At 45.3% G+C, this 15,566-nt stretch overlaps 1 protein-coding gene across 2 annotated transcripts in view; it reads left to right on the plus strand.

Moving 5' to 3' along the window:
- The window catches only part of NALCN (sodium leak channel, non-selective), a 3,431,684-nt gene that overhangs the window by 277,646 nt on the left and 3,138,472 nt on the right, over positions 1-15,566 (plus strand). For both annotated transcript variants that reach the window (XM_069637002.1, XM_069637001.1), the window contains exon 2: positions 1,078-1,226. In XM_069637002.1, the coding sequence (XP_069493103.1) occupies positions 1,119-1,226 (108 nt within the window). In that variant the 5' untranslated portion in view covers positions 1,078-1,118. The remainder of the gene's footprint in view (positions 1-1,077; positions 1,227-15,566) is intronic.

Genomic DNA, 15,566 nt, shown 5'->3' on the forward strand with positions numbered 1-15,566 from the left:
AAAAAGATATGGCTTGGTGGACAAGGTGCAAAGGTGACTGAACTAGTCTCTAGGGCCCCAAAAGGTGGACTGCAAGGACGGGGTCACGTGAAAGTCCAGTGCCAGTCATTTCAACAGTGTCAAACCAGACGTCATTTAGGGGTCGCCAGGGGTCACACCTGCAACCCCTGTGGTCATGGACATTTTCAGCAAAGTTACTCCACGGCCTGAGGTCTCCCTTGATACCCCTGTGGTCTCCCTTGCTACCCCTTAAAAACAAAATGTAAACATTCTTTTTTTTTCTTCAATTGCAGCTCGTGGTCTGTGGCCAGCAGCATGTAGCTCTTTGTTTTAGGAGTGGCTGGGTTTCTGATAGCTATAGCGGTAAAATAGCTCAGTGGGTTGAGCGCTCACTGTTGCAATGTGTGTGTGAACTGCAGGTTGCCGGTTCGACTCCCTCCCAGCAAGGTTAACACAGCCTTTCATCCTGCTGAGGTTGTTAAATGAGTACTAACAAATTGTATGTATATTTGCCCATACGAAGCGCTTACGCATAAGTGTTATATAATAACACATCATTATCATTTGCCCTTGGGCTTCTGCTTGCATTCACAGTAATTTGGTAATATGGGCCTATACACCCTGATATTAACAATGCATATGGTGATCCATTCTTGTATGACATGTATATCACTTTACAGGGATATCATAATCATATTGTTCGTAGTGTACTTAGAAACAATGCTATGTGATGCCACTTCCTGTTTTGTCAAGGGGTGAAAGGTCGTCTTCAATCGCTTCCCGTGATGTCCATTCGGGGTGGGGTCAAATTACACCACTTCCTGTGATGTCATCAGAGGTCTAGGGTCATGTTATGTCACTTCCGCTACCCCTGGCGTTTTGATGAAACACCAAATCCATTTGTACAGTGTCATAATTCTGTCTATTTTGTCGCCTCACCCAGAAATTGCATTGTCTTCTTTTGCAGGCAAACAGGGAAGCTTTTCTTGGAGGGCGGTGTGGACTTTTTCCATTGTGTAGATGTAAAGTGGATGAGGCATTGTTTCAAAATCTATCATTATTCTTCACTCTTTCTAGGGGGGCTGACAGCTTTGAAAAGAACGAGATCCACCATAAAGATGCTCAAGAGGAAGCAGAGTTCGAGAGTGGAAGCACAGCCAGTGACAGACTTTGGTCCCGATGAATCCTTATCAGACAACGCCGACATCCTGTGGATTAACAAACCAGTGAGTTTATACCTGCTGCAATGCAGTGTAACATGGCAGTCGGAATTCTCTTGAAGTCCTTTGTCTGTTTTTCTGTTACTGAAGATGATATGTATGCTTTGGGGAAATACCATTCATGACAGTGTAATTGCTGTACCCCTAAAAACTGCCCAAATTCATGTTGTTCACTTGCCTTCACAATATCCCATTTACTTAAGGAAGGGGCTGGCTTGACCCTGTGATTGTCAAAAAGAATTATCAAAGATTTTAGGAGATGATAAAGCAAATTGATGTGCTAGTTTGCTTGCAAGCGGATTGGACAGCATCCCAGCCGTTAACCCATTCCCAACCAATTTATCTGCCTCGCCGTCCAGATCCACTATCATACCTTATGGGGTGCTTGACCCTGAAACTTTGAAAGTACTTTATCAGGGCTACTGGCGCACTATTCCACCCTCCTGCCTAAAACAATGTCCCTCACTGTTAAAAAAAAAAAACAGGGAGCGATACCACATTGTTTTACAGTTCCGGGTAATATGGCCGCTTGCTCACCCTTGTTGTCTCATCCTCCTCAGGTGAGGGGCACAGTCTCCCCCCCCCCAAGACAATTCCCATTGTTGATGAGAGTTCTATTTTGTCTGCCGGTCTGAACCAGCATGACCCATTGGCTTTAGTTCAATGTTCTTGTCCGGTAACCCCTGGTAGAACATAAAGTACACAGTCTGTGCTTTAGGCACATAAGCACAGTCCAGTTCACGGAAGGCAAGCATTGCCTCAGGCAAATAGGGGCAAAGGGATTCCCAAACCAAAGTCTGCTAAAAGTTCAAAAGAAAACAATAAACACTAGGGTTAAGGGCACGGGATGATGTCATGATGTTTTTTTTGTTTAACTTATGTCTTGCAAAGAAGGGTTTACGGTCCCGCTCTCTTCGTTTCCAATTCATTATTTTCCTGTTCCTCTGATAGGAGTATTATTTATTTATTTAATTTAATTTTATTTATTTAATTTTATTTTATTTATTTAATTTCATTCAGGGCTGCTCCTACACCTCAATTTTACGATTATCTTATACTATGGTTGTTTTTTTTCCCTTCTGAAAAATATAGGTTTTTATTTGAATTGTATTGTTTGGAAAGATATGTAGAGGAATGCGGATTGCCATTGTTTAAACACACTTTTATTCCCTTTATACACGCAATAATCCCGACCTATCTGGTATTCCTCAACCGAGGAACATTAAAACCATTAGTTTGGCCAAAGTCAGAGGGTTGTAGTTTTTGTAGCAATAGTGTTCTAGTATTTTTATTGAATTGTTGTGCTGTTGCCCATTGCTGTGTGCTGTCTTTCAACTTTCTTACAGCTCACAAAAGAAGAAGACTAGGACCCTCATTACAACCCCGGCAGTAGATGTGCCGGTAAAAACAGCAGGCTACCGCCGGAGTTGTGTTTTTTCTGGTGCCTGGCTTTAGGGAATCACTAGGGCATTACAGCCCCGGCAGTCCGTGAAGCCAGGCGCCGGAAAATGTAACTCCCCATTCCCATTTACGTCCCATAGGACTCAATGGGGAGGACGGAAGCACTGGCACCATGTGCAACAGTGACGGTGCTTCCGTCAAAGTCTGTGGGCGGCTGCCGTCCCACCCGCCAGGTCTGACCTCGTGGGCGGGACGGCAGCCTCCCACAGCACTCGGAGTGTGCCGGTCCGGTAACAAGGGTGCCTGTGCTCTTACCGGCACAAGACCAACACACTCATGATGAGGCCCTAGAAGTACATGTCAGTCTTTAGAACAATACAGGCCAAATAACCCTACCTACCGGATGTGTGTACTGCTCTCCCCCGAAAAGTGCATGAAACAACCATAAATCATCAATGCAGTTATGGAGCATGTACTTTGAACCAAAAAACAGACACACACAATAACTCACAACCACGCACTCTTAGAAGATAAATCAGCTCTTGACAGCTATTTATTCAAAGCTTACAAGTACATAGAAATAACTCATAAAAATAATATGGACATAGATCACAGAAGAAATAAAGAAGTCAAAAAGAAATACATCACCGTGAGCGTAATAAAAGTCCTCATCTCGTCCAGAAGCGGCTGGAAGACCCCGGGAACAGCCAGGCCGAGAGTACCACAGCTCACAGGAAGGCCAGACGGAGCGTCCTTCTCTGGCTGAAGTCTCACCTGACCCCCTCCGGGTTTCCGCATATACACACACTCCACAATGGGGAGTTAATTCTCGAACCTTCTGGAAATTGCACCTGTGCAGTTGAGCCGTCGGTTGCCAGCTGGGTCAATCGAGAGCTCCCCACAAGGAATGCAGGGCCTCCCTGCTCTAAAAACACGCTCCATGGAGAACAGTAGCAAGCCATAACAACGTTAGCTTTCCCAGCAAACATGGCCTTGACCGCATACCAGGTTTGGAAAAGCATGTTTGTCTCAGCACTGTGAATCTAACACTTCATCAAAATGTGTGCAGCCTTTAACTGCAGTGTGAAGTAAATATCCAACATGGCTCTGAGCGCTCCCAGAATGCATTGCGCGCCCGCGCCATTTTGAATCAAGCATAAATCAAGCGTAACAATTCCACCCTTTGTAAATTTATCTTCCATAGCCAGTTGGCACTGGAACCGGGCTCTGAAACCTATGAAATGTTAAAACTAAATTGGGAATGCATTGAATGCAACAACAACAAGCAATTATAATAGACAGAATAATAAAAATGCAAGCAAAAATATAACGTAGTGTACCCCCAATATCGGGTATCCATGAAAATAACCAATCCCACCAGTTTCTGTTACAATCTTGAGACACTTGAGAAATGAGATCCCTCAAACCTCGAATATGACTTTCAATGGATTGTGAGTGGTCACGTAAATTGAAACAACACATACCTTCAAAGGCAGTACACCCTAAATTATTTTTCAGCAATAGATAATCAACAGCAGCTCTGTTCTGCAAAGTTGCTTTTCTAATAACTTGACTATCAAGGAGTAATTCTTCTAAAGCCTGTGAAGTATGATTAAGACTTTTAACTACTAAACACGCTAATTTCATCAAAGATTTGTAACCTCCAGAAGCTAAACTCCAAACACCTACTAATGAAAGGGTTAATGCTAGAACCTCAGCTTCTGATAACAACTCTACATGTGAATCACAGTCAGGAGATAGCCCTACAGATTCAAAGGTTGACCTTTTACCTCGAGTTATCGCTGAGTGTAAAGGAAACATCATTAGTCCAAATCGAGTCAAAGCACATGGACCTCCAGAAATGTTAGCTGGAATATAAGTATATGTAATGTTACCACATGAAAAGAACCATCCTGTTGGAAGTTTCACATGATTCAAATGACTAGCAATTATCACTGTATGATTGCAAGACATAGTGTTAGTTACACTGGTACATTTGCGTGACATTCGTGAACACAGTCTCCTCTCGAACGTAGTATGATTGTACTGATTGGTCAACTCTATTTGTCTGCATTTACCAATTTCTTGTGCTTTGCAGGTCATAATATAACACACATCGCCTTGGGTTATGTTGTATGTAATCACACGTGTCAAACAAATTTCTCCATTTCTTGTCGGTTTCTTGGCAGAACCTACAATATTCATAAACTGAAAAAAGATTGTCTAATGTCTGAGTCTTGAACTAAAGAATCATTATGTGTGACGCCGAAAATATGCTTTAAAATCGGAACAGGCGTCGGCATCGCTACCAAACATGTAGTCAATAAAGCTTCAGCATTGGGCACATCAGTGAGACAAAAGTGTGATATAATCAGTACTTGCTGTGCCATATATATCCACATATTCTCTTCTTGGGTGATCATAGGAGAGTGTTTCCTCCGTCCTACAAAGGTCTCCTGCACAACTGGCATCAAGGTAGTTTTCACTTGCTCCTGATGTGTTTGTCGCATTTCACGGATCCATGTCTTCGGTCTTGCGGGCTTGTCGGCACTGGCATAGGGCTGCTTGGGGACAACATTATTCATCACAATCAGTATCCCCTTGATCACTGGCACAGATGTAACATTTGTTGCTGGTAACAGAAGATCGTCTAATTTGCCCAAATGGAGTCCATTTAGTGCCACAGTTACAGACCCAGGATCTACAAAGCAAACCCAGAAAAGAGATATCAGTGTTGCACATCACTCCCTTAGGTAACATTTGTCTGCGGGTACATATTGCCCTTTCTTTCTACCAGGCTCCATTACTAAAATCACTTGATCTTTGCCTGATGCAATGACATCTGCTGGCCCTGGTGGGCCACTTGGCTTTTCCGCCCACACCTTTGCACCCGGTACCATACTGTCTGAAGAGCCAAAACCGCAATCCCCATGGGTAGTTAACACTGTAGGAGGCTCCCCTTTCTTAATCATGGACAATTTAATGGGAATGACTATCAATTGGGCCACTCGATCACCCTTGGGGATTGATAACAATTGATCCCCACTATTCATTAGGATGATTTTGATCTCTCCTTGGTAATCAGCATCAATTACCCCCCCCCAACACTTGAACTCCCTTCAATGCTCGGCCAGATCTAGGGGCAATCCATCCCATATGATCTGGGGGAATCTGTACTCCAATCCCTGTTCCAATGACAACTATTCCTCTTGGATCTAATCTGATTTCTTCAGTAGAATGCAAGTCTACCCCTGCTGACTCTGGAGTTGCTCGATAGGAAGCTAAAGAACCTGGCATAATTTCCCAGTATAACAATGTTTCTCTAACTGAATTGGGTTGAACCTGTAAATTAGGAGTCATTAATCTCATCAAAGGAGTTTCATGTTCATACACAGGCCTATTGTTCAACACTTGCACCGCCTCAAACACACGATCGCGCCAGCCTGCCAAACTGCCGTCTCCAGATTTGCGCAACTGTTCTTTCAATAACCCATTCATTCGTTCAATTAGCCCTGCCGCAGCTCAATGGTAGGGGATGTGGTAAATGCACTCAATGTTCTTTTCCTGACAAAATTCCTGGATCAATTTGCCTCTGAAATGTGACCCATTGTCACTTTGAATCTGCAAAGGCACTCTATAATGTAATATGATCTGATCTAACAACCTGATGGTGTTCAATTGGGTTGCACGTTTGCACGGCAAAACCATCAAATATCCCGAATATGTATCTACAATAGTGCATGCATACTGACAACCTCTGCTGTTTGGCATAGGACCGATATAATCAATCTGCCAAATTTGACCTGGTAATTTTCCTCTTCTCAATGTGCCTCGAACAATCTGAGGTATAGGTCTATGCAATTAGTGTTGGCACACGGGACACTGTAAAATATTTGTTTTCACTAATTCTAATGGAAGACTGATGCCTCGAGCTTGTGCCCACCTGATAGTAGCCTTTTCTCCAAGGTGCCCACTTTTCTGATGGGCCCATTTGGCCAAACCCTCAATATCGTCTTCCCGAGCCTCTGCATCCATAGTCGCAATCTTGGTGTGTTCGTCTGCAACAGAATTAAACCAACGTTCTAATGAATCTATGGCACAATGTGCGTCCACATGATATACAGTGACTTCACTTTGTAACAACATCTCTGCAATATCTTGCCACAGTTCCTTTCCCCAAAACTCTTTTGAATGAATTTTCCATCCATTCTTTTGCCAAGTCGGCAACCATACTGCCAATGCATTCGCCACTGACCATGAATCTGTGTACACATGACATTGACCAGGGGTCTCTTGTTTCAATGCTTGGTAAACTGCGTAAAGTTCTGCGAACTGACTGCTCTTCCCTTTCCCTGTCGTGGTCAACATCTTTTTTGTTTTGGGATTGTACGACACTGCTTTCCAGTTTCTCAGTTCCCACGTATCGAGCTGAACCATCCGTGAAACAAGCATGCTCTGTTTGCTCCACGGTCAAATCACTGTAAGGGACTCCCCATTTCACGGGAGACTCACGTTTTTCAGGCACCTCCGGTGGTATGTAATCTGAGGGCGGTATGTTGGCTACTTGCTCATTTAATTTTGCCACTCCACCCTTTCCTGATTTGGCTCTGTCTTGAATATACCATTTCCACTTAATTATGCTGGCTTCATGAGCATGTCCTGTACGATGTGTTTTAGGAGAGCTCAGTATCCACTGCATCATGGCCCAAGGTCATCTGCTCGGTATCAACAAGAGCCCAATAATATGCCAGCAATTGCTTCTCAAACGGAGTATATGATTTACCAGCATCGGGCAACTTATGACTCCAAAACCCTAATGGCACACGTTTCCTGTCTTGTTTCTGCCACACACTCCAGTTAGCATAATTGTCTTGCACAAACACATTTAATTCCACTTCGCCTTCCTTCAATGGCCATAAATCAAGCACCTGCTGCACGGTGTCTTTCGCCATCTCAAAGGCTCTTTGCTGCTCTTCCCCCCACTGAAACTCATATTTCTTTCGTGTCACTTTGTAAAGGGGGGCCAATATCCGCCCTAAATGTAGAATGTGCTGTCTCCAAAACCCAAACAGTCCTATAAACTGTTGAGCTTGCTTTTTGCTCGTTGGAGTAGTGAATTCAAGTATTTTCTGTCGTGCTTTTGGCACCATTTCTCGATGCCCATGATGCAACTGAATCCCTAAGAATATCACTGTTTCAGCTGGACCTTGAATTTTACTCGGATTAATCTCCCACCCTTCCTTTTTTAATCCTTCTATAAGGACATCTAGCTGACTTTACACGCTGTGCTCATCCTGGCCCTGGATCAAAATATCATCAATGTAATGAGAGATCTGTATGTCAGGTTTACACGGTATCTTGTCTAAATGCTCTGCCACCAGCCGGTGACAAATAGTCGGACTGTGCATGTACCCCATGGGTAGTCTCGTGAATTTTTACTGACGTCCACCCCACGAAAATGCAAACTGTTCTTGACACTCGTCAGCAATTGGCACGGAGAAAAATGCATTAGCTAAATCGATCACTGCATACCAAGTCCCCTCAAACGTTTGGACATTTTCAATCAAAGTAATAGCATCTGGGACTGTGGGCACTAAGGGACGAGTATGTTTATTCAACTCCCTGTAATCCACCGTCATCCTCCACGACCCATCTTCCTTTTTAATCGGCCAGAGCGGATTGTTCCATGAGGTGGTAATAGGGTGTAATACACACGCCTCCATGTACTCTTTGATGGTGTCTGAAATTTCCTTGTGCCCCCCAGGAATGCGGTATTGTTTCATGGCTACCCGCTTGGTTGCCACTGGCACTTGCACTGGGGGCATCTTCAATTTTCCTGCAGTAATGGGTGTACAAATTAATGCACTCACCCCAAACTGGTACGTTTTACCGCCAAGTCCCAAGGTTAGCCCTTCCAAAATGTCAAAGCCAATTATATATTCAGGTATTGGGACAATCAACACTTGGTATTTCTGCCTCTTTAAATTACCTATTTTCATCTCCACTCGCGTTTTCACTGTGGGTGTCTCCTTTCTCCCTAAACCTGTAATCGTAGACTGTTTGCCTTTAAATCATGTCGGATTATCATGTATCAAAGAGGCCTCCGCCCCGGTGTCTATCAATGCTCACACCCCTTGTGTGTTTCCTGGCCCCCAAAAAATCTTAACATCAACATGAGGCCGCCTATCCACTTTTATGCGGGCAGATGCTGCCGGAGCTTGGCCGAAGCCCTAGTCAAACTTTGAATGAGTGTGACTCGTCTCCGCCTCTAACATTGCACTCACCACTTTTCTCAGATCAGCATATGTCGGCTGGTACGGGGAAGGTGTCCCCATAGACCCTTCGTCTTGTTCTTCCGCAGTGGGAGCAGAAGGTGAGGTATCCCCCTGTGGCGTGGGGACTACTTGTTTCTTAACCTGTTTATAGCGCTCTTTGCTGCAAGTCCTCGTTTTTGAATAATTCATACATTACTCTGGTTTCGATGCCATCAATCTCTTCATGTGGCACACCATCTTTTAATAAAGCCAAAAACATGTCTTTTCGGGACACTCGGGAGTCTCTGCTGTCTTGCCGCCTGCCTTCAGTTCTTCTCTCACTACGCCCCTCTATCTCTCGTGGTTTGTTATCATTCTTATCCCACTCTCCCAAATCTGCAAGTTGCCGAATGGCATCTGCTACCTCATCAGTAGCCTTGCACGTCATGCCTACGAGCAAAGTCATGATGACACTTTTGTATGCGGGTGGCACATTTCTAATTACCATGTTTCACGTTGAAACTGAGAGCGGCACGGCTCCCATGTGATCAGGAGCGTCTACGTGAATCGCCTCTTTCATTGCATACTCTCTGCCTTTTTGAATTGCTTCTCTCAACGTATACCACTTTGTTTCTTCACTGGGCAAATCTGTGGTAATAGGGTATTTACGGTTACATGCTTGGGCTATCAGGTGCAACAAAGACACCTGCGTATCTTGACCATTTGCGTCAGGGGGCGGTCCTGCTCTTAAGACCTCCTGTACATTGGTGTCAATTGACAGGGGTAAAAAATGCAGTGAATCAGTAGAATCTACCAACAACCCTGCAGCACCCCCGTCTAGTAATCTCACCATCCATGTCAATAAAGCTTCCCCTCATTTTTGCCTCAAACGGGTAATAATTTCCCCAACCTCCTGTTGTGTGTAATCTTCAAAAGTACTTATATCCACCATCCCACCACCAGGATTCTGCGGCTGTGGTCCGGCTCGCCGCCTTATAACAGGCTTCGCCGCCACTGTTTTCTGTTTCACCTCTGGTTTGGGGTGTCGGACTCTTCTGCAGAACTTCTTTCTAGACTGGTCGAATCAAAAATATCACCATCCCATTCGTCCGGATCCCAGTCTACACCAGCGGTAGCGATTACAGTTGCCACCTTTCTTTTGTTGACCCCTCCCCGTCTTTTCCTATACTTATATCGAGCTACTCTGACTGCTGCCCTCTCGGCCACCGCCTGATATGTGTCGGCCTTATCTTGAAACAATTTCATTTGAATCTGCTGCATTAATGCAGTCTGCCGTTCTGCAGCTAGTTCGCTCTCTAATCGCAAAACCTCATTTTTCATGTCCAATTGCCTCTGATGTGTTTTCCTATAAGCATGCAAAAGAACCCAACCTCATCTACCTAATGCCGCACATTCTTTACCACGTTCTACTGGAACTTGTTGCAAGCATGCAATTACATCAGTCGGATCGGCAGCTCCCAATCCTTGATCCCAAGTTTCATTTAAACCGGCACCACATGCCCACGCTTGAGCCAATTTATCATACAGACTCTTAGTCCAACCTGAAATAAGAACATCAGAACAGTCACCGCCAGCGGTAACATTCTTCTTCTTGAACAATCTACTCATTATCGCAAACAAAATAAAACCTTGTTGAACCTATATATTTTCTTCTCCACACTGCAATCACTCCCACAAGCACTCAAACAGTTACCAAAAAGACAACAAAAAACTTCAATTTTCAAATAAACGTCACTTAAACGACAACCAAATCTTATCTACGTTTCAACAGATTCTTGGATTCACGGAACAACTCATCACGTACATCCTGTTCGTGACGCCAAAAATGTACTGCTCTCCCCCGAAAAGTGCATGAAACAACCATAAATCATCAATGCAGTTATGGAGCAAGTACTTTGAACCAAAAAACAGACACACACAACAACTCACAACCACGCACTCTTAGAAGATAAATCAGCTCTTTACGGCTATTTATTCAAAGCTTACAAGTACATAGAAATAACTCATAAAAATAATATGGACATAGATCACAGAAGAAATAAAGAAGTCAAAAAGAAATACATCACCGTGAGCGTAATAGAAGTCCTCATCTCGTCCAGAAGTGGCTGGAAGAACCCGGGAACAGCCAGGCCGACAGTACCACAGCTCACAGGAAGGCCAGACAGAGCGTCCTTCTCTGGCTGAAGTCTCAACTGACCCCCTCCGGGTTTCGGCAGATATACACACTCCACAATGGGGAGTTAATTCTCGAACCTTCTGGAAATTGCACCTGCGCAGTTGAGGAACAGCTGTCGGTTGCCAGCTGGGTCAATCGAGAGCTCCCCCCAAGGAACGCAGGGCCTCCCTACTCTAAAAACACGCTCCATGGAGAAAAGTAGCAAGCCATAACAACGTTAGCTTTCCCAGCAAAAATGGCCTTGACTGCATACCAGGTTTGGAAAAGCATGTTTGTCTCAGCACTGTGAATCTAACACTTCAGCAAAATGTGTGCAGCCTTTCACTGCAGTGTGAAGCAAATATCCAACATGGCTCCGAGCGCTCCCAGAATGCATTGCGCGTCAGCGCCATTTTGAATCAAGCATAAATCAAGCATAACAATGTGCCATCCTCCTCGTGTGAGTCACATCAACAGTGACGCATTTGTGAATAGGATTTGCCATTAGAGACTTCTCAGTAACAATTGGCTTGCTGGTCTTAACTTGGCATGGTAACATATGATGGTGACAACTTTCTATCTGCGCGCCCTACAGTTGGTGGTTATTGCTTTCTGAAAAACACTGACAACTCAGTTAGAATGCAAAATCCTGCCTTGAGAGCAGGCTACTTAATCACTGCCCTGAGCCAATGGACTGGTGCCACCTCACTGCTGAGCCCTTTCCTGGCACAAGGCAATCCTGTGAGCCAAGAGGGCGCTGCCACGCGTTCATTCAAACAGGAATAGACAGGTGGCATCAGGCCTGCAATGTGGAAGTTGTGGGAAGTGGGACATCGCAGTGTGTAAGGAGGCTATGGCTAGGTCAAGAAACACTTCTGTATAGGCGCATTATAAATGCCATATCATATCATATCATGGTGGGCACACTTCAAAAGAGCTTGGACAAGGGCACAGGGTACTCACTTTACTTGACGAGGGCGAGCCCAATGGAATACAGGGCTGGCAGCGGGCCTGTCTGCTAGTGACTATGCTAGAGGAGGCAAGGGAAGCCAAAAGGGCTGGAGCCATATAGGGAATATGCCAGGAGAATAGTGTACAGGGCACAACTCTAGGGTACTGCGAGTGAACCCTGCCTACTCATGACTGCTGACTATCTTCCCAAAATTCAACAAAACAAAATGCAAATGAAAAGAATACGCTACTCCAAGCTATCTATTCCATTTCCCTGGCTCTGTGTGTAGATGCAATATTGGTTGTATTGGACTGCAGATTTAAGCATTAAGCAGGCTTCAGTTCTGTGTGAAATAATGACCAAAGCGGATACTTTTATCGCAGGCTCTTTGGAGTATTTGGAGATGTTACAGAGATTTTAAATTTCACTTGTGGGTTACAAGCGGTTCAGCCAGTCCTATCTCTTAAACTCGTAATAACTTTGCATTCCAGTGCAACTACAACTATCAAAGTAAAATACCTCTGCAAGTACATTGCATATCATGACATGATATCAGCTAAAAGCCAGGATATGCAGAGCTTCACATTCAGACCCTGCCTAGTTTTTTTAAAAATTAAAAATAAGGAAAGATCACTGTTGTTTCCATTAGGGGGTCTCTCCAGGCGGGATATCTCTACGCTCCCAGCAGAGGCGTTGCTGGGGGGGGGGGCTTAGGGGGCTATAGCCCCAGGTCTTTTTGTTGTAGCCCCGGATAGAAGCTCAGGGGTTACAACCAAAAAGGCTAGCTAGCCCCCAGTCCCAACAGTCCCAAAATTAGCATAGCCCTGGATCTTTTTCAGGCCTAGCAACACCCCTGCCTCCCAGATTGGGCATATGGTGGGAAGGGGAATCATTCAGGTACCTAAGTATTCACATTTTTTATGACATTGAAGAAACCTTTGTGTGCAATACTGGCAGGGCATTGTCCGGAATTGGGGAAGCGGTCCAATTTTGGAAAAAAGTTACCTCTGTCCTTGATGGGGAGGGTGGCACTATGTAAAATGGTTATACTTCCAAGGTTATTGTATTTTTTTACTAGCATCCCATAGAGCTTTACGAACATTTTCTTTAAACCACTCCATGAAAGAATTGGGGAATTGTTGTGGAACACGGGAAGGTGGATGGTGTCTTCGGCAACTCTGCAACGTCCATATTTGGAGGCGGTCCTAAATTGCCGGACTCTGAATGCTATTTTATGGCAGCTCAATTACAAGCAGTACTTGTCTGGAATGATGCACGGGGGAATTGCTGACTGGGTTGTTAAGCGCTCTTCCGAAGTATCTTGACTGGTTATCGACCTGCTATGGGGCACAGTGGGAGGGAAAGGCGCCACTAATGTGTTTTAGGTGGTACGAGTGGTTTGGAAGAAACCATTAGCTAAACTGCACATGAAAGGGTTATACCGTACTGATTTACCATTAGTGTGGACCCAGAAATCCATTTGGCAATGAGAAGGGTGGATCTAGCCAATCTTGAGGAAAAAAGTAGCTTGACACTGGGGAATCTATTTTATTTATTGTTAATTTGTATTGTGCCTATACACAAGTATTTTGAGGCACAGCAAGGCAGGAGTGGAGGACAGGTAGGAGAAAAGTACCAAACCTAATTGGCCTTAAGACATTCAGATCGTGCAAGTGCGGTAACAAGACGTGCATAGGGGAGGGGAGGTGTGGAAGTGCAGCAACTGGTTTGAAGGGCCCATGAGAAGGAGAGTGACAGGGAGGCCATGTGGACATGTCCAGGGGGAAGAAGAGAGTGAAGGGGGGCCCACAACTCAATGCAGGTTAAGGGACTGTAATGCTCCAAGGGGCACTAGCCAACCAGCCAGGTGTAGGCAGGGGGGCCCGTGAGGGCAAGTGCAGGAGGGTTGGGAGGGGCAGGGTCAAGGTAGAACAAGTGCAACAATAGACTGGGTAGGGGAGGGCCTTGCGCCCTGTATTCCTCTGAAGGAGCCAGTCCACCAGTCTCAGGCAGAGGGGAAATTAGCATGGCAGGGGGAAGAAAGAAGTGAAAAGGACCAGGAGAGAGGAGTAACAAGAGGGTTGGAAGTGGGGAGGTCTGAGGAGATGGGAGCATCCAAAGTGTGTCCGGCAGAGTTGGTAAGACGAGAGGGAAGAATAGAAAGGGAAAGAGAGTCACAGAGGTTGCAGAAAAACCCAGAGGCTGCATCCTAGGAGTCAAGATGAATATTGAAGTCTCCAAGGAAGAGAAGCTTGGAGGAGGAGGTCAGGAGAGAAGAGGGGAGGTCAGCTCATTCAGAGAGGAAGTGGAAGACCTGACCAGGAGGCCTGTAGATGGCACCCAGAGTCAGAGAGAGGCCAGGAGAGACACCAAGCCTGCAGACAAGGCATTCAAAAGAGAAATAGGTCTGAGTGGGTATGATAGTAGCAGGGACCCAATGAGGGAACATGAGGGCCACTCCTCCCCCAGGCCGGTTAAGCCTGGGATTAGAAAGGATCTTGTAACCCTCAGGGAGGAGAGCGTCAAAACTTGTGACAGAGCTGTCCATGAACCATGTCTTGGTGAGACAGGACATCTAGGTCGAGGTCCTCAAAGAGATGGCAGATGTCAGAGGAGTGTTTGACGGCAGAGCGAGCATTGAGGGTTGCTAAGTGGAGCAGGTTGCCACTTCCGAGGAGGGGAACAGGAGTGTGGTACACCCATCAGAGTTGGCAGAGGAGCCAGAGCAATGGCAGAAGGGGGGGTGGCAGGAGAGGGGGGAGCTGGTGATAGACGGGAGATGCCTATCAAGAAGAGGAGGATGGGCTGAGAACCCTGGGCTATGACAGTGCCATTCTGATAGACATTAATGATGACTCTGGAGGAAAGGAAGGCAGCCAAGAGTAACCCCCAAGGGGTGCCTCCATTAATGGGAGAGGAAGAAAAAGGGGAGAGTACAGAGACCATGAGGGTAACCCAAAGGTCTGGAGAGGGAATAAAAAAGAGGATGTCGGTGAGGGTCTCTCTGGAAGAAGCATTGACATAGGTGTCAGCGATGGGCAGGCCAGAGTTGGAGACCAGGAGAGCCTTCTTGAACATTTTCATTCCAGTCTTTGACAGAGGGGTAGTATAAGTGATAGAGAAGCAGTTAGAGAAGATGGGGGAGATTGGGAGCACCATTGAGGAGATTGGGGAAGAAAGAGGGGTGAGGGAGGAACTGCAGATCACAACCCAACTAGCCGCACAACAATGAAACCATCATGCCAAGAGTCAAAGGATGAGGTAGGGGTTATAAAATAAAGGAGAGGAGCATGAACATTGGAGGCAACAGCAGGAACAGAGAGACAGGGGAGAGGGATGTGGGGTGTAAAAAGCAAAAAACAGCAGCAATTGCAGGAGCAAGCAGATCTGACTTTCCTACAGGCTAGAAAAAAGCATTCTTTTTTAAACACAACCAGCGATTAGCAGATAGGCAGATTTGACTTTCCTACAGGCAAGTAAAAAGAGTAGGTTTGACGTCTAAAATAAGGTAAAGGGTCTAACTTTTAAACACATCTGGTAGTATCAGAAACCCAGATTTGACT

Source organism: Ambystoma mexicanum, chromosome 7p (genome assembly GCF_040938575.1).
Source record: "Ambystoma mexicanum isolate Mex_15411 chromosome 7p, UKY_AmexF1_1, whole genome shotgun sequence".
NCBI classification, from domain to species: domain Eukaryota; kingdom Metazoa; phylum Chordata; class Amphibia; order Caudata; family Ambystomatidae; genus Ambystoma; species Ambystoma mexicanum.